Raw genomic sequence first — 19,792 nt, 5'->3', positions numbered from 1 at the left:
ATGCCCTTTATACCCTTGTGTAGAACTCGTTGGAGGTTACCACACAGGAACTGCCCTTTTTTTTTTTTTTTTTTTTTTTTTTGCTATCACTAATCTACACTTACATGACGAATATTATGTTTACTAGGCTCTCCCATATACCAGGTCTCCCCTATAAACCCCTTTACAGTCACTGTCCATCAGCATAGCAAAATGTTGTAGAATCACTACTTGCCTTCTCTGTGTTGTACAGCCCTCCCTTTTCTCCTACCCCCCCATGCATGTTAATCTTAATACCCCCCTACTTCTCCCCCCCTTATCCCTCCCTACCCACCCATCCTCCCCAGTCCCTTTCCCTTTGGTACCTGTTAGTCCATTCTTGAGTTCTGTGATTCTGCTGCTGTTTTGTTCCTTCAGTTTTTCCTTTGTTCTTATATTCCACAGATAAGTGAAATCATTTGGTATTTCTCTTTCTCCGCTTGGCTTGTTTCACTGAGCATAATACCCTCCAGCTCCATCCATGTTGCTGCAAATGATTGGATTTGCCCTTTTCTTATAGCTGAGTAGTATTCCATTGTGTATATGTACCACATCTTCTTTATCCATTCATCTATTGATGGACATTTAGGTTGCTTCCAATTCTTGGCTATTGTAAATAGTGCTGCAATAAACATAGGGGTGCATCTGTCTTTCTCAAACTTGATTGCTGCATTCTTAGGGTAAATTCCTAGGAGTGGAATTCCTGGGTCAAATGGTAAGTCTGTTTTGAGCATTTTGATGTACCTCCATACTGCTTTCCACAATGGTTGAACTAACTTACATTCCCACCAGCAGTGTAGGAGGGTTCCCCTTTCTCCACAGCCTCGCCAACATTTGTTGTTGTTTGTCTTTTGGATGGCAGCCATCCTTACTGGTGTGAGGTGATACCTCATTGTAGTTTTAATTTGCATTTCTCTGATAATTAGCGATGTGGAGCATCTTTTCATGTGTCTGTTGGCCATCTGTATTTCTTTTTTGGAGAACTGTCTGTTCAGTTCCTCTGCCCATTTTTTAATTGGGTTATTTGTTTTTTGTTTGTTGAGGCGTGAGAGCTCCTTATATATTCTGGACGTCAAGCCTTTATCGGATGTGTCATTTTCAAATATATTCTCCCATACTGTAGGGATCCTTCTTGTTCTATTGATGGTGTCTTTTGCTGTACAGAAGCTTTTCAGCTTAATATAGTCCCACTTACTCATTTTTGCTGTTGTTTTCCTTGCCCGGGGAGATATGTTCAAGAAGAGGTCACTCATGTTTATGTCTAAGAGGTTTTCGCCTATGTTTTCTTCCAAGAGTTTCATGGTTTCATGGCTTACATTCAGGTCTTTGATCCATTTTGAGTTTACTTTTGTATATGGGGTTAGACAATGGTCCAGTTTCATTCTCCTACATGTAGCTGTCCAGTTTTGCCAGCACCACCTGTTGAAGAGACTGTCATTTCGCCATTGTATGTCCATGGCTCCTTTATCAAATATTAATTGACCATATATGTCTGGGTTAATGTCTGGATTCTCTAGTCTGTTCCATTGGTCTGTGGCTCTGCTCTTGTGCCAGTACCAAATTGTCTTGATTACTATGGCTTTATAGTAGAGCTTGAAGTTGGGGAGTGAGATCCCCCCTACTTTATTCTTCTTTCTCAGGATTGCTTTGGCTATTCGGGGTCTTTGGTGTTTCCATATGAATTTTTGAATTATTTGTTCCAGTTCATTGAAGAATGTTGCTGGTAGTTTCATAGGGATTGCATCAAATCTGTATATTGCTTTGGGCAGGATGGCCATTTTAACGATATTAATTCTTCCTAGCCACGAGCATGGGATGAGTTTCCATCTGTTAGTGTCCCCTTTAATTTCTCTTAAGAGTGACTTGTAGTTTTCAGAGTATAAGTCTTTCACTTCTTTGGTTAGGTTTATTCCTAGGTATTTTATTTTTTTTGATGCAATTGTGAATGGAGTTGTTTTCCTGATTTCTCTCTCTGTTGGTTCATTGTTAGTATATAGGAAAGCCACAGATTTCTGTGTGTTGATTTTGTATCCTGCAACTTTGCTGTATTCCGATATCAGTTCTAGTAGTTTTGGGGTGGAGTCTTTAGGGTTTTTTATGTACAGTATCATGTCATCTGCAAATAGTGACAGTTTAACTTCTTCTTTACCAATCTGGATTCCTTGTATTTCTTTATTTTGTCTGATTGCCGTGGCTAGGACCTCCAGTACTATGTTAAATAACAGTGGAGAGAGTGGGCATCCCTGTCTAGTTCCCGATCTCAGAGGAAATGCTTTCAGCTTCTCGCTGTTCAATATAATGTTGGCTGTGGGTTTATCATAGATGGCCTTTATTATGTTGAGGTACTTGCCCTCTATTCCCATTTTGCTGAGAGTTTTTAACATGAATGGATGTTGAACTTTGTCAAATGCTTTTTCAGCATCTATGGAGATGATCATGTGGTTTTTGTCTTTCTTTTTGTTGATGTGGTGGATGATGTTGATGGACTTTCGAATGTTGTACCATCCTTGCATCCCTGGGATGAATCCCACTTGGTCATGGTGTATGATCCTTTTGATGTATTTTTGAATTCGGTTTGCTAATATTTTGTTGAGTATTTTTGCATCTACGTTCATCAGGGATATTGGTCTGTAGTTTTCTTTTTTGGTGGGGTCTTTGCCTGGTTTTGGTATTAGGGTGATGTTAGCTTCATAGAATGAGTTTGGGAGTATCCCCTCCTCCTCTATTTTTTGGAAAACTTTAAGGAGAATGGGTATTATGTCTTCCCTGTATGTCTGATAAAATTCCGAGGTAAATCCATCTGGCCCGGGGGTTTTGTTCTTTGGTAGTTTTTTGATTACCTCTTCAATTTCGTTGCTGGTAATTGGTCTGTTTAGATTTTCTGTTTCTTCCTGGGTCAATCTTGGAAGGTTATATTTTTCTAGGAAGTTGTCCATTTCTCCTAGGTTTCCCAGCTTGTTAGCATATAGGTTTTCATAGTATTCTCCAATAATTCTTTGCATTTCCGTGGGGTCCGTCGTGATTTTTCCTTTCTCGTTTCTGATACTGTTGATTTGTGTTGACTCTCTTTTCTTCTTAATAAGTCTGGCTAGAGGCTTATCTATTTTGTTTATTTTCTCGAAGAACCAGCTCTTGGTTTCATTGATTTTTGCTATTGTTTTATTCTTCTCAATTTTATTTATTTCTTCTCTGATCTTTATTATGTCCCTCCTTCTGCTGACCTTAGGCCTCATCTGTTCTTCTTTTTCCAATTTCGATAATTGTGACATTAGACCATTCATTTGGGATTGCTCTTCCTTTTTTAAATATGCCTGGATTGCTATATACTTTCCTCTTAAGACTGCTTTTGCTGTGTCCCACAGAAGTTGGGGCTTAGTGTTGTTGTTGTCATTTGTTTCCATATATTGCTGGATCTCCATTTTGATTTGGTCATTGATCCATTGATTATTTAGGAGCGTGTTGTTAAGCCTCCATGTGTTCGTGAGCCTCTTTGCTTTCTTTGTACAGTTTATTTCTAGTTTTATGCCTTTGTGGTCTGAAAAGTTGGTTGGTAGGATTTCAATCTTTTGGAATTTTCTGAGGCTCTTTTTGTGGCCTAGTATGTGGTCTATTCTGGAGAATGTTCCATGTGCACTTGAGAAGAATGTATATCCCGCTGCTTTTGGATGTAGAGTTCTATAGATGTCTATTAGGTCCATCTGCTCTACTGTGTTGTTCAGTGCTTCCGTGTCCTTACTTATTTTCTGCCCAGTGGATCTATCCTTTGGGGTGAGTGGTGTGTTGAAGTCTCCTAGAATGAATGCATTGCAGTCTATATCCCCCTTTAGTTCTGTTAGTATTTGTTTCACATATGCTGGTGCTCCTGTGTTGGGTGCATATATATTTAGAATGGTTATATCCTCTTGTTTGACTGAGCCCTTTATCATTATGTAGTGTCCTTCTTTATCTCTTGTTACTTTCTTTGTTTTGAAGTCTATTTTGTCTGATATTAGTACTGCAACCCCTGCTTTCTTCTCACTGTTGTTTGCTTGAAATATGTTTTTCCATCCCTTGACTTTTAGTCTGTACATGTCTTTGGGTTTGAGGTGAGTTTCTTGTAAGCAGCATATAGATGGGTCTTGCTTTTTTATCCATTCTGTTACTCTGTGTCTTTTGATTGGTGCATTCAACCCATTAACATTTAGGGTGACTATTGAAAGATATGTACTTATTGCCATTGCAGGCTTTAAATTCGTGGTTACCAAAGGTTCAAGGTTAGCCTCTTTAGTATCTTACTGCCTAACTTAGCTCGCTTATTGAGCTGTTATATACACTGTCTGGAGATTCTTTTCTTCTCTCCCTTCTTGTTCCTCCTCCTCGATTCTTCATATGTTGGGTGTTTTGTGCTGTGCTCTTTCTAGGAGTGCTCCCATCTAGAGCAGTCCCTGTAAGATGTTCTGTAGAGGTGGTTTGTGGAAAGCAAATTCCCTCAGCTTTTGTTTGTCTGGGAATTGTTTAATCCCACCGTCATATTTGAATGATAGTCGTGCTGGATACAGTATCCTTGGTTCAAGGCCCTTCTGTTTCATTGTATTAAATATATCATGCCATTCTCTTCTGGCCTGTAGGGTTTCTGTTGAGAAATCTGACGTTAGCCTGATGGGTTTCCCTTTATAGGTGACCTTTTTCTCTCTAGCTGCCTTTAACACTCTTTCCTTGTCCTTGATCTTTGCCATTTTAATTATTATGTGTCTTGGTGTTGCCCTTCTTGGATCCTTTCTGTTGGGGGTTCTGTGTATTTCCGTGGTCTGTTCGATTACTTCCTCCCCCAGTGTGGGGAAGTTTTCAGCAATTATTTCTTCTAAGATACTTTCCATCTCTTTGCCTCTCTCTTCTTCTTCTGGGACCCCTATAATACGGATATTGCTCCTTTTAGATTGGTCACACAGTTCTCTTAATATTGTTTCATTCCTGGAGATCCTTTTGTCTCTCTCTATGTCAGCTTCTATGCGTTCCTGTTCTCTGATTTCAATTCCATCAATGGCCTCTTGCATTCTATCCATTCTGCTTATAAACCCTTCCAGAGTTTGTTTCATTTCTGCGATCTCCTTTCTGGCATCTGTGATCTCTTTCCGGACTTCATCCCATTTTTCTTGCATATTTCTCTGCATCTCTGTCAGCATGTTTATGATTCTTATTTTGAATTCTTTGTCAGGAAGACTGGTTAGGTCTGTCTCCTTCTCTGGTGTTGTCTCTGTGATCTTTGTCTGCCTGTAGCTTTGCCTTTTCATGGTGATAGGAATAGTCTGCAGAACTGGGACGAGTGACGGCTGGAAGGACTTCCTTTCTTGTTGGTTTGTGGCCCTCCTCTCCTGGGAGAACAGCGGCCTCTAGTGGCTTGTGCTGCACAGCTGCGCGCAGACAGGGTTTCTGCTTCCTGCCCGGCTGCTATGGAGTTAATCTCCGCTGTTGCTGTGGGCGTGGCCTGGCTCGGGCAGCTACTCCAAAATGGTGGAGTCGCGTTGGAGCAGGAGCTGCTGGGAGGCTATTTATCTCCGTAAGGGGCCTCCCTGCTCCCTGCAGCCCAGGGGTTAGGGTGCCCAGAGATCCCGGATTCCCTACCTCTGGATTAAGTGGCCCGCCCTGCCCCTTTAAGACTTCCAAAAAGCACCTGCCAAAACAAAACAACGACCACAAAAAAAAACAAGAAAAAAATTTTTTTAATTAAAAAAAAAAAAAAAAAAAATTAAAAAAAAAAAAAAAAAAACGTGGTCGTTCGTTTTTCTTTATTCTCCGGTGCCAGCCTCAGGCCTCTGCTCACCGGTCTTTCTGCCCTGTTTCCCTAATATTGGGGTCCCTGTCCCTTTAAGACTTCCAAAAAGCGCTCGCCAAAACAAAGCAGCAAAAAAGCAAAAAAAAAAAAATGGTCGCGCGCTTTTCTTATGTCCTCTGTCGCCCAGCCTCCAGTGCCTGCTCACTGTTCTTGCTGCCCTGTTTTCCCAGTATCGAGGGCCCTGCACTCTGGCCCGGATGGCTGGGGCTGGGTGTTCGGCAGCCCTGGGCTCCGTCTCCCTCCCGCTCCGCCTGCTCTTCTCCCGCCGGGAGCTGGGGGGAGGGGCGCCCGGCTCCCGCGGGGCCGGGGCTTGTATCTTACCCCCTTCGCGAGGCGCTGGGTTCTCTCAGGTGTGGATGTGGTCTGGATATTGTCCTGTGTCCTCTGGTCTTTATTCTAGGAAGGGTTGTCTTTGTTATATTTTCATAGATATATGTTGTTTTGGGAGGAGATTTCCGCTGCTCTACTCACGCCGCCATCTTCCGCCCCCGGCCGTAAGATCTTAATTTTATGTGTCTATATTCTTTTGGTTGAACTTCCTGGGGTAAAAGAAATCTGTGATTATTAAATGCTACGAAATGACTATTAATTCCTGAAATTGTGAAACAATTAATTAGTGAGATTATTAAGTGATTTTTGCCGTACTTAGGAAAGGCATAGGATGAATTTGTTGAGTGTGGGCTCATGTGGCTCACTTAGAGCATAGACCTGTATTTCAGTCCCCTTGGTCATGTCTGAATACCTTTTGTTTTTGCTATGTATTACAGACACCCCCTCTGAAATACTTTTCTTTAATTGTTCTGCCTTTTGAAACATATTAAAACATGTTTAAAAAATTTCACTTACAGATGTAGGCACATAAAAACAGAATAAATTATTCTTATAAATTCAAAGTACTACTTTGTAGTGGTTGGACTAAATGAATAAGGTGTCTGTGTACTCCAAAAATATTATTTAATTTTAAAAAATCACATAATGTTTATCCAAATGACCTGTGAACAACCTTAAATTTAATAGATTGCTGCCTAAGCAATAATTTTATCATGTAAATAATGATGTAAATAAATTATGTAAAATGAAATTTTGACAAGTTACTTAAAATATATAAAGATGATATTTTAAACTCACTGAAGAATCACATGCTGCTTTTTGTAACTTCTCCAGTCATTTATGATCTTGAGAGTTCTTTTCAGAGAGAAAAATAAATACAGAATTATATTTTAAATATAGTGTTTAAAATGTAATTTTAATGTTAGCCAAACAAATCAGTGTTTCATATTAATCATTAGGATTGCTAACTTTTAATTGTAAAATTTGTTGCAGATAGTACAAATATTAATTGTAGACGTATGTAATGTTTCAGATAATTATACCATAATGTAGCAGTGGCAGACTTAGTTCTTGCAGTAGAAACTGCTTTGTGAAATCCAAAAAAAAATATTCATTTTGATTATTTTTTAAAATGTTTTAAAGTAATATTAGCTCTTTCTATTGACTGTTTAAAATGTGAAGTTCTCATTTCATCCCTTTGACTTTCAAGTAAGTATCTAAAACAAAATGTGTACACAAAACATTTGTGATACTTTAAAACTCATTTACTTTTTAATTCTTTAAGTCAGTAAACACATTCAAATTTTTTATATGAGCAGTTTCTTTTTTTTTGCTTGAAGTATTGACATATATTAGTTTCAGGTATATAGTGTTTTGACAGTTATGTACATTACAAAATGATCACAATAAATATAGTTACCATCTGTTACCATATGAAGTTATTACAGTATTACCAACTATATTTTTTATGCTGTACTGTTCATCTCTCTGGTTTATTTTATAACTGGAAATTTGTACCTTTTAATCCCATTCACCTATTTTGCTTCCCCCCACTGGCAACCACCAGTTTGTTCTGTGTATTTATGAATCTGCTTCTGCTTTGTTTTTGCTTGCTTGTTTTGTTTTTTTAGATTCCACATATAACTGAAATCATACAGCATTTGTCTTTCTTTGACTTATTTCACATAATACCCTCTAGGTCTACCCATGCTTTTGTGAATGGCTAGATTTCATTCTTTTTTATGGCTGAGGAGTATTCATTGTGTATAAATACATCATGTTTTCCATTCATCTATCAGTGGGCACATAGGTTGCCTCTATATCTTGGCTACTGTAAAGATGCTGCAGTAAACATTGGGGTCCATATATCTTATCATTTATTTATTTATTACATCACAGTGGTTCAACAGTCCCCCTCCTTCTGCCCCGTACCCATACTCACTCCCCTCCCCCTTGGTAACCACTAGTCACTTCTCAGTGTCTATGAGCCTAAGTGCATATATCTTTTTGAATTATTGTTTTCATTTCTTCAGGTAAATGCCTAGAAGTGGAATTACTGGATTGGATGGTGCTTCTGTTTTTAGTTTTTTTGGGGAACTCCTACGATATCTTCCATAGCGGCTGTACATTACACAATTTGCAAAGAATACATGAGGATTTGCTTCTCTCCACATTCTCACCAACAATTGTTATTTCTTGTTTTTTTGATACTAGGCATTCTTAACTGGTGTGAGGTACTATCTCATTATGGTTAGGATTTGGATTTCAGTGGTGATTAGTAATGTCGACAATCTTTTTATATGTCTTCTGGCCATTCATATGTCTCTTTGAAAAAATGTCTACTCAGGTCATCTGCCCTTTTTAAAAAAAAGATTATTTGCTTTGATGTTGAGGATTTTGAGTTCTTTATAGTAACCCCTTCTTGAATGTATTGTTTGCAAATATACTCAGTAGTTTGCCTTTTCATTTTGTTGATACTTTCCTTTGCTGTGAAGAAGCTTTTTAGTTTGATATAGTCCCACTTGTTTTTTTTTTTCCCCTTGCCTGGGGAAACATCCAGAAAAAAATTACTTATGATTCTTTTCAAGAGCTTAGTGCCTATATATTTTTTGAGTAGCTGTATGGTTTCAGGTCTCACAGGTCTTTAATGCATTTCAAGTTTATTTTTGTTTGTGATGTAAGAAAGTGGTTCAGTTATATTCTTTTGCATGTAGCTGCCCACTTTTCCTAGCACCATTTATTGAAGAGATTTTCTTTTCCCCATTCTATATTTTTGCCTCCTTTTTTGTAGATTCACTGATATAAAATGGGTTTATTTCTGGGCTCTCTAATCTGTTCCATTGATAGGGGTTTATTATTGTGCTAGTACCATCCTGTTTTGATGACTATAGCTTTGTAGTATAGTTTGAAATCAGGGAGTGTCACCTCCAGCTTTGTTCTTTTCTCAAGATGGCTTTAGCTATTCCAGGTCTTGTGTAGTTCTGTATAAAATTCAGGATTATTTTTTCTAATTCTGTGAAAAAATCCATTGGTATTTTGATAAAGATTGTATTGAATCTGTAGATTGTTTTGTGTGTATGGATATTTAGCAGTATTAATAATTCTAGTCCATGAGCATGGTATATCTTTCCATTTTTTTGTGTCTTCAATTTCTTTTATCAATGTCTTATAGTTTTTAGAGTACAGGTCTTTTACCTCCTTGGTTACATTTATTCCTAGGTGTTTTATTCTTTTTGAGGCAATTGTAAATGAGATGTTTTCTTAGTTTCTCTTTCTGCTAATTCATTGTAAATATATAGGAATGCAAGAGAATTCTGTATACTAATTTTTTTTATTGTGCAACTTTACTGAATTCATTTACTCTATTAGTTTTTGATAGAGGCTTTAAGGTTTTCTATACATAGTATCATGTCATCTGCAGATAGTGACAGTTTTTACTTCTTCCTTAAAATTTGGATGCCTTTTATTTCTTGTCTGGTTGCTGTGACATGGATTTCCAGTACTATGTTGAATAAAAGTGGTGACATTGGACATTCTTGTCTTGTTCCTGACCTTAGAGGAAAGCTTTCAGCTTTTCACCATTGAGTATGATGTTAACTGTGGATTTGTCATATATGGCCTATTATGCTGAGGTATGTTCCCTCTTTAACCACTTTGTTGAGAGTTTTCAGTAATGGATGTTGAATTTTGTTAAGTGCTTTTCTGTACCAGTTGAGGTGACCATAGGTTTTTATCCTTCCTTTTGTTAATGTGGTATATTATGTTGATTGATTCATGGACTTTGAATCATCCTTGCATCTCTGGAATAAATTCTACTTGATTGTGGTAAATGGTCCTTTTGATGTATTTTTGAATTAGGTTTGCTAATATTTTGTTGAGGACTTTTGCTTCTATGTCCACCAGGGATATTGGTCTGTAATTTTTATATTCTTTGTGTTTTGGTGTCAGATTAATGATGGCCTATAGAATGAGTTAGGAAGCATTTTTTCCTTTTGTATTTTTTGGAATAATTTGTGAAGGATAGGTATAAACTCTTCCTTAAATATTTGGTAGGATTTACTTCTGAAGTCATCTGGTCTTGGACTTTTGTTTGTTGATAGTTCTTTTATTACCAGTAAAATTTTATTACTGGTAATCAGTCTGTTCACATTTTCTATTTCTTCCAGATTTAGTCTTAGAAAACTGTATGTTTCTAACAATTTTTTTCTCTAGGTTTTTCAATTTGTGGCCTATAATTTTTCATGGTAGTCTCTTATAATCCTTTGTATTTCTATAGTGTCAATTATAACTTTTCTTTAATTTCTGATTTTATTTCTTTTATTTCTCTTTTTTCTTGATGAGTCTAGCTAAAGTTTTATCAGTTTTAAAAGGTTTATCTTTCCAAAGAACCAGCTTTTGTTTCATTGACTTTTCTATTGTTCTTTCAGTCTCTATTTCATATATTTCCTTTCTAATCTTTTTATATCCTTCCCTATTCTAACTTTGGGCTTTGCTTGTTCTTCCTTTTCTAGTTCCTTTATGTTTTAAGTTTTATGTTTTATGTATGTGATATCATAACTTACTTCTTTTTATGTTGTGTATCCTTTGAGTAATTTTTGTAGACACATTGATTTTACTTTTATTTTTTAACATTCATACTAGTTTCATAAGTGATTGAACTACTACCTTTACTTTCACAGTTTAATTTTTTCCTTTCATAATTTTCTTCTAGTTATGGCCTTTTGTTTTCCTCTTACAAGTTCCTTTAACATTTTTGTAAGGCTGGTTTAGTGGTGGTGAACTCCTTTAACCTGAGAAGCTCTAGATCTCCTCTTTGTTCTGAATGATAACCTTGCTGGGCAGAGTATTCTGTTGGAGGTCTTTCTTTTTCAGCATTTTGAATGTATCATGCCATTGCCTTCTGACTTACAGAGTTCCTGCTGAAAAATCAGCTGACAGCCTTATGGGGTTTACCTTATAGTTAATTCATTGCTTTCTTTCACTGCTTTTAAGATTCTCTCTTTGCTTTTCATCTTTGACATTTTAATTATTACATATCTTGGTGTGTACCTCGTTGGGTTCATCTTTGGAACTCTCAGCATTCCTGAACTTGGATGTCTGTTTCTTGCCCAGGTTAGGGAGGTTTATAGCTATTATTTCTTCAAATGACTTTTCTGTACCTTTCTCTCTCTCTTCTCCTTCTGAGACCCCCATATCATGTGAGTGTTGTTAGACTTGATGTTGTTATAGGAGATCAGTCCATCCCTTAACTGCTGTTGATTCTAGCGTATTTTTCATTTCAGTTACTGTATTTTTCCTTTCAGTGGTCCTTTTTTTGTTTTGTTTTGTCTCTTTATTGATACTCTCTTTCACTTCATCTATTCTTCTGAAGTCTGGTATCTGTATGGCCATTACTGTGAACTTTATTAGGTAGATTGCTTACCTTTATTTCATTTAGACTTTTCCTTAGTTTTTTTTGTTTTCTTTTGGAACACATTCTTCTGTCCCTTCGTTTTGTTTGACTCTTTATCTTTATGTATTAGGTAGGTCAGCTACATCTGGTACTGAAAATAGTGGTGCTATGTAGAAGGCATCCTGTGGTGTCCAGTAGTTCAGTCCCCACTGGTCACCAGCACTAAGCATTCCAGAGATGTTCCCTGTGTGGCTGCATGAGCCCTCCTGTTGTTCCTGGGCCAGAACTATTGCATATATGCTGGTGAATAGGGTCTCAGGACTGTGGTTCCCCACTGTGGGGCTTGATTCCCTCCTGAAGGAGAGCCTCCATGCCTGTGGTATCTCTGCTGCTTGTGAGTTGCCCCTCTAAAGATTTGATTGCCAACCATGGCTCTGCTCCTCTTGCCCTTTGTGATGTGCCCTTTGCTTCCTGTCTTTAGCTCTGGAAGATCTGTTCCACCAGTCTTCAGAGGGAGTTGCATTACACGTAATTGTTGCCTCTCTGTATCCATGGGAGTCAATGAGCTCAGATTCTCCTGCTCTACTACTCCACCGTCGTCTTCTGCCTCTATATGGTTAATATTTTAATGCTAAGTACTATGTATTTTATTTACTGCCCTTTGTTAAATGCTATCATTTCTCAGCCTACTAGTTTTGCTGGTATTTTAAGATTTACAAATGAGTTGTAAAGCATTTCCTCTGAGTTTCCATGATAGCTTATAAGTTAATTAGCTTTTATTCATCAGAATTATGAGTCGAATTTCATGATGCATTTATTTGAACTTGTTTCAAAATAGAGTGATTCAATACTCTAAGATTATTGTTTTCTTTATAAAAGTACAATTAATTAAATCAATTTTCATTATTAGAATCTGTGTAATTCATAAACAGTTGAAGTGAGATGAAAGTTTTTCTGAAGTTTATCCTTAAGATAAACTCTTACTTTGATCTGCTTAGTGTTGGCCATCAATTATTAGATTTACCTCATATTTCTTTTGAAAAGTGGTATTTCAAAGATGAAACTAATTCACACAATTTACTTTTTTGTAGACATTGGTAGATAATTTCGTAGTATTTATTCTGTGGATTCAGAGAATATCTGGTCTATCTACAAGTTTTTTGATAATTACCAGAACTTTCATCTTGACCATGTTTCTTTCCACTTTGGTGGGCATTACACAATGCATTATTTGGATATATACTTAAGCTTTACAAATTAACTTTCTTCTTAGTCAAATAAACAACAGAGTCTGTTTCCCCTCCTACTATGATTCCTGACTCCCTTCTCAGGGCTTACTGTGAACATAGAGTCTGGAATGAGACGGAAGTGTTAAATGTGGACTTATGGAACATTCCTTGTGTTTTAAAGAATATTGTACTTTAAAGAATGTTATTGATAGTAATTATTGTCTTTTAATTAATGTATCTGCCCTCAGAGACAAGTGAAAAAAATCAGTATTAAAATGTAAAAATTAATTGGAATTCATCTGGGACCAAGAATATATTAAATGGTTACCAGACAAACATAAAGCATGTGTAGAACTACGTGTAGAAGAGGCACAGAGGAGGAGCCTTTTGCAAAGTACGAGTGCCAGAAGCCTCGCTCACCCACAGAGCCATGAAGCTACCCACATGTTAAACACTTAAGCAGTTTACTAGTTTATAGGAATGAATTTGCTACCTTAAGAAAAATGAAATAAGACATTCTTTTTTGGAGGGGATAGAAAAATACCCTGCATGAAAAAGAACTGTTAGAAATGGCATTCTAAATGGGAAATACTGTTTTTTCTGTAACTTACGTACAGCAAATTAGTGAACAGTGTAGAAAGCGATCAAAGAATAACTATCTTATGTAGTTATAAGCAAATCTACAGGACTCAACCTAGATGAAATGTTTTGCTACATTTCAGTGGATATAAACCCGCCCATGGTGTAAATTTGTTATTGAAGCAAAAATATTTACATTTTTCTTGAGTTACCATGATCATTTTGGAACTCTCTGCTGCAGTTGTGTAAACCTGCCTTGTTTTTAAAGTTAAGTTGGTTGCATTACTGTATACTTTCCTGGAACTTGTACTTAGTTGATATATTATAGAAGTTCAAAATTCATAGCAAAATGTAAATTAAATGCTTAAGTTTCATGCTATTGGTATTAGGAAGTACATCTGCTGGAGATTATCTTCTGTTTTTCATGATGTCATCAGGCCTTCCCATCTGGTGAAGATAATTTTGAGATGTAGCTCACTTCTTCATGCTTGAATTTTGTCAGCTTTGATTATACATTTCATGAGGTCAATATCCCTATCTGTTTCTTTAAAAGTTAGTTATGTCAACTACTATAATGTTAAGCACATACTGCATATTCAGGAAAAGGACCTATATTACTCTGTTCTATTACATGTTTTAATGTTTGCCTGTAATCTAAGTACTTGGTTTAGTGGGATGGCATAGGCAGTTTGTAGATGTATACATAACATATCTAGAACTCGTACACCATTTCCTTAATTTAATTTGTGGACTCTGTGATCATCAGCATTGGCCTACTGATTTCTTTAAGCGATAATAACTTTTTTTTATTTCCAAGGATTTAGGGTGTGTTATATCTTCTGGATCTATAGCCAGAGTGAAAGTCTTTCAGTCCCTTTTTAGACATCTTATGACTGGTGAGAACTTTGAAAAACTATTGTACCATGTCCTTCAGTTCAACATGTTTTTGCTGTAACGTATGTTTCTTTCATTATTAGCTTCTATGTGATTGGTAAATAATGGAGTTAGGTCCATGTAATGTAGAAGTGGCATCAGTTCATATGCAACTTTTCCCGCATAAGAAAGGCCAGAAAAACTGACATAGAATTACAGCTTTGAAAAAAAAGGAAAAACCCTCAGCTCAGCTGCTATACTGAAAACAGAAGCCTTTATGTTCTTTTTTTTTAGATCTTTGTTTGATTGATACATTAGTTTCTAAGAGAAATGCAATAAAATATCCTTCTGTGTTTATGGATTTGTTAATTTTTTTCTCATAATTCATTTTTTTTGCTTTGTGTGTCCAAATCTTAGTAATAAGATTATGATTTTATAATATAAATTGTTATAATTTTCATTTTTTATTATGTACTGCTCCTTTTGTCTGTATTAATACTTTTTGTATTAACTCTACTGTATCACATTACATTGCAACAACGTTCATTTTCAGTACTGTTTTCATCGTTTGTCTTTTTCATCCTTCCGTACTTTTCAGGAAAATTTCCTTTAGACATCTATTTTATGACTAGCATATTGTTAGATTTTTTTCTTAAAAATCCAGTCTAATAAATCTGTTACTTATGAAAGACATAAATATGTTACAATTATTTTTATTACTTTTATATTTGGAATTCTTTATACAAGCTTATTTTGTTACTACTCTTGGCCAATTGTTTTGTTTGCTACTTTACTTTCCTCCTATACTTTGCTGCAGTGATCATAAATTCTTTTCTCCCTCTGGCAGTTCATAAACTATAAAATGTAATTTTTATAGCTTTAATTAGAAAGAACATTATTTTAAAAATGTACATCATAGCTCCATTTTCTGCCCTTCTCCCAAACACAATACAGATTCAACATACATTCTAGTATGATTTATTCTTGTCTACAGTTTCGTTCTACCATGTTTAGGCTCCTAAAGTTATTTGTTTTTATAATTAATAAGTGATATAATTAAATGACTCTTTAAAAATTAAGTTTAGGCTCTCTTTTGGAGAGCCAGAGTCAGAGACCAGCTCTGACTTACCAGTGGGTTCTCCCACGTTGGGCTTCCTCCTAGGCCGACTTTAACAGCAGCCCCGTGGTGCAGAGCTCCATTCCTAGCTGTATCATATCTGTCATTCCTTCTCTAATTAATTGGTTGCCAACATTTGCAGTCATTTCTGTGTATTTTAAATCTTTGTGGAGGCAGTAATTACAAATAAGAGTGGTCTTGTCTTTTCTGCTCCTTGTGCCTTTTTCCCACAAATCCATCCTCCTTATTTTAGTGTGAAATTTTTATCAAAATTTGTCAGAAAGACTTACATTAAACAAGAAATGTCTGCCTGCCTTTTTATTTGTCTAGGCTGGCATTAAGGTTGCTCAGGCTGTGCATTGCAAAACTCCACACCATTCCATTTACATAAAATATGTTTGGCATGGTGGCCACTGGCATTTCATGGTATCTAAATAGTACAGGTAATTACACAGTTAAAAGAGGTGTTAAATACTGCTGAGGTCTTTAACCATAAATGTTACTCCCAGATAGATATGGGGCTCTCTAGTGATGTGGTAGTGTAGGCTCAGAAGAGAATCTTACCATCAGCCAGTTCCCTGCCTTCGTAACATGACTGCAGTTTCCAAAATTGCCTTCAGTTTAGGGGAATTAGCCTGCTTTTTGTTGGCAAGCCCACCACCAGCAACTTTAGCTTCGGCTAGATATTTCAGACTTATAAGACTAGAAGCCTTTGTGGTACTAGTTTGCCCAACATTGTAAAAGACTACAAACAGGAAAAGAGGCAGGGCAGAAATGGACATACCTCTTCAGCCTTAGCTCTTGAGCTCATCATCTCACATTAGTATAAGGGCTGCTCCCATCCCCCCATTTCTCCTTGCTTTACTTTGGCTTCTCAAAGGGGAGGGAACGAGATCACAGGTGGCACATAAGCCACCCTTTTAGAATGCTCAAGCCACGAACAGGAACTAATATTTTTTGCAATAGCTGACAGTCACTAGCTTCCAGGTCCCAGCTAGGGAACACCTGGTTGCAAGTTAAATTACACTGGGGGAGGTCCAGTATTTATAGTTCGTTCATAATTCTTCCACCTTGGCTGTGGTTCACTAGGCATTTTTACATAAGCAAATGCTGCCTGGTAGAAAAGAAAAAAGTTGGAATTTCACCTTGATAAGTTTTTGGGGAAACAGAATTGGGGAAAGTGAACCCAAGGTTATAGGATCACACGTCATCTTGTGTTCAGACAGTTAGCAGGTAGAAAAACCTGAAATATTTTCTTTTTTGCTTTTCATATTCTAAAGTTTTTTTTACTTCTTCGCTATTCTTTTGTTTCTTTTATGAGGTAGCAGTTATATGTCTACAATTAACTATATTTAATGAAAAGTCAAGAAATAAGTATTGAATGTCTACTAAATTAATGTACATTACACATCATCACATAATTCTCTTTAAAAATGGATGTTATATAAGCAGTGTTTCCTGGAAAAGCAAAATGCAACGTGATAAGTGCGAAAAAAAAGACCTCATCCTGCTATGTTAAAGAAAAACATAGTAAGATGTTTGGTTGTATATTTTCTATAGAGTGTATTTTCACATGAATGAGCAGAGACGAAGGGAAGAGATCAGTGTAAGAGTGTCAGGATGGAGTATATTTTAAAATGCTTCTAGTTAAAGGATATAATTAAACAAATTGTAAGTCTTGAGAGTTACTAAATTTGGTATTATGAAAGAACACACAATATAGTTCATTCTATATGTCCATTTGCATTTTAAATTGCTTATTTTGAAGCTATCCTTTTGATTAAGATCTTATGTTCCATCAAAGAGAAATAGTATTGTAAAACCTCAACAGAAATGAGGAAAGATCAGCTGAATTCTGTAAAATTTAAATGAAAGATAATATTTTAAAAATAGCCACTTGAATAATTTTTAGAGTAACACTGTTTAACACTGCCAAGAAAATAATTCTATATAAAATTCTTCTGGATTTAATTTAAGAATTAGATCTTTATTTCTTACAATTTCAGTATTATTAATTACTTTGAAAGGGATTCTTCAAAAAAACCTTACGAACTTAGATAAGCACTCCTTTGAATTATATTGATATTGTTAACATATATATATATATATATATGTTTATTTCTGTCTAGCCTAGTTTTAGATGACAAATTATGAATTAAGTTGAATGAATTGATGAAATATATTCTTTACATATTTGACTCAGACACAAGTTGAAACAATATTAAAATTTTATATTTTTCAATGTTGTCAAATGTTGAGAATGTCATTCTCAATGAGGGTTCACCACATCTATATTTATAAATAAGAATTCATCTATCTTATTTATTTATGGCTTGAAATGCTGAATTGTTAATTAACACAAATTGATTAAATAATTATAATAATATATTTGTGCTTTGAGCTGCTTTTATGTTATATTTCTCAAAGAAAAGTAAAGCTTATGGTATGCTAATTGTTACCTTTTTTATTATTTTGCAGGTGCATTTTCTTGATTATAAATTACTACCTTTTGGTCAGAAAATGGAAAACCTAATGCAGATTAGGGAATTTGCAAAAGAAGTGAAAAAAAGAAATATTTTATTATGTGGCCTTCTCATATATTACCCACAGGTAGGTAAAATGTTGGTCATTTTAGTATGTTCCGTGAACTACAGTTTTCATGGTGGTAGCCTGATTTTGTTAAAAGCTAAGAGAGATTAGTGATAAGAACAATTTTGGTTGTAAAATTACTCATCTGTTCATATTCTGTAATAGGTAGAACCTCTTGACTCTGTGGGACAAATAAAAGATCAAAACAAGTGTTTTGATTAAGGAAAGAAAGATGAAAATTGTCAAATATCTCATACTGGGTAAACCCATATAGGGAGACCAGATGTAAACAAATAAAAATACAGAATGCTTAGTTAAATTTGAATTTCAGTTAAAAAATAATTTTATCTTAAGTATGTACCAAATTTGGATTTTGAAACTTGCAATTCAAATTTAATTGGACTTTTGTTCTTAACTGGCAACCCTAAATTCACAACTATTAGACCTTTATAGAATTTGAAATCACTTACTTATTTTATGTTATGCTAAAAATGTTGGTGATCAAGTTTTTAATCATTTGAAAGCAATGCCTGGCATTCAGATTACAAAGGGCATGGTATTTAATTGGAAAAATCTTATTGTCACTGTCTTTTAATAGCAGCTAGTTAAGCTGAAGGCAAAATGAATTAGTATAGATTCTTTGTGCAGAGAAATGCTGTTTAAATCAAATTATTTGAAGAATTTGTTAGGGAAGATGGATTTGCCCTTTGTGTGTAGATATCTTTCATCGAACTTACAGAATGCTTTATAATTTCTTAGAGGTACCACACAGGAGTCAAGGAAATGAAATAGTCAACTGCTTTTTTTTAATGATCTGGAATAAAAGTGATTTGGTACTGACTGTCCAGAGCATGAAAGGTATTGAAAGTTATTTGGTTGCTGAATAACAGCTATTGTTTATGAAATATTTAAGGTGCCTGTTTAGCCTGAGGGTAACATTTCTTTTGGGGAAAAAAAGGGAATTTTAATCAAATATAAGAACCATCTTTTAGTCAGTCCCTTGTTTTTCTTTTACTTTGAGGTTCTTTTCTCTGCTTCCAAAATATGCACGCATGACCTCTGGTTAGTCATTAAGAACAAGGCAAAGTTTAGTTTACTTAAGATCATGGAACTATAAAATGTTAAGGTTATTGTATTGAGGACAACCAAGGTCTAAAGAGATACATATACTTGCCCAAGGACACATAACTGGCAGAGTAAGAATAGGAACTCAGGTCTGTATCTTTTTTCAGGAATATTTCCTCTTCAATAGATTGTCTTCGGTTGTACTGGAGATTATTATGGCAGGAAAAATAAATCAGTTCTTTCTCCTGTGACATTCAAAGGAGTCATGGATGCATAGCAGTGACACTATGCTATGCAAATATATAGTTCATTAAGGAAAATCTCAAAAGCTGAGAAACTTTAGCACACACACAATCCCTGGAACTCTCTTTATCCTATGATTTAGGACAAGGGGAAACGGATCTGTATGCAATATAGCTGATGTTACAGTGGAGAATATGGTTGTCAGATGAAATGTAGTGTGCCAAATAAACAAAGTTTTTTAACACAAGTATGTCTCAGATAGCATACATGGAACATACTTATACTAAAAATTCTTTTTTGTTACTCTGATATTCAAATATAACTGGCAACTTGTGTTTTTATTTGCTATACCTGTAGAGTTCCTATTAATAATAAAATACTGATTTTCCCATGCTCTACACATTTATGGGAAGAGTACAGTATGTATCTTTGTGACTCTATACCTGTGATGGTCCCTGATTGGAAAAGTGGCTTTGTTGGAAAGGAGGACACTGAGTCTGCTGCTTGGTCTCTAACTGTTGTTATTTTGAGGAAACCTAGATCTT

The 19,792-nt window shown here is 35.7% G+C and overlaps 1 protein-coding gene across 5 annotated transcripts in view; it reads left to right on the top strand.

Annotated features, from left to right (window-relative positions):
• Window positions 1-19,792, top strand: part of CRPPA (CDP-L-ribitol pyrophosphorylase A) — a 321,192-nt gene that overhangs the window by 192,119 nt on the left and 109,281 nt on the right. For all 5 annotated transcript variants that reach the window (XM_036894528.2, XM_057504562.1, XM_057504560.1 and 2 more), the window contains one exon: window positions 17,829-17,960. In XM_036894528.2, the coding sequence (XP_036750423.1) occupies window positions 17,829-17,960 (132 nt within the window). The remainder of the gene's footprint in view (window positions 1-17,828; window positions 17,961-19,792) is intronic.

This window comes from Manis pentadactyla, chromosome 7 (genome assembly GCF_030020395.1).
Source record: "Manis pentadactyla isolate mManPen7 chromosome 7, mManPen7.hap1, whole genome shotgun sequence".
NCBI lineage: Eukaryota > Metazoa > Chordata > Mammalia > Pholidota > Manidae > Manis > Manis pentadactyla.
The sequence above is the reverse complement of the archived record's forward strand: the minus strand, read 5'-3'. Positions and strand labels throughout refer to the sequence as shown.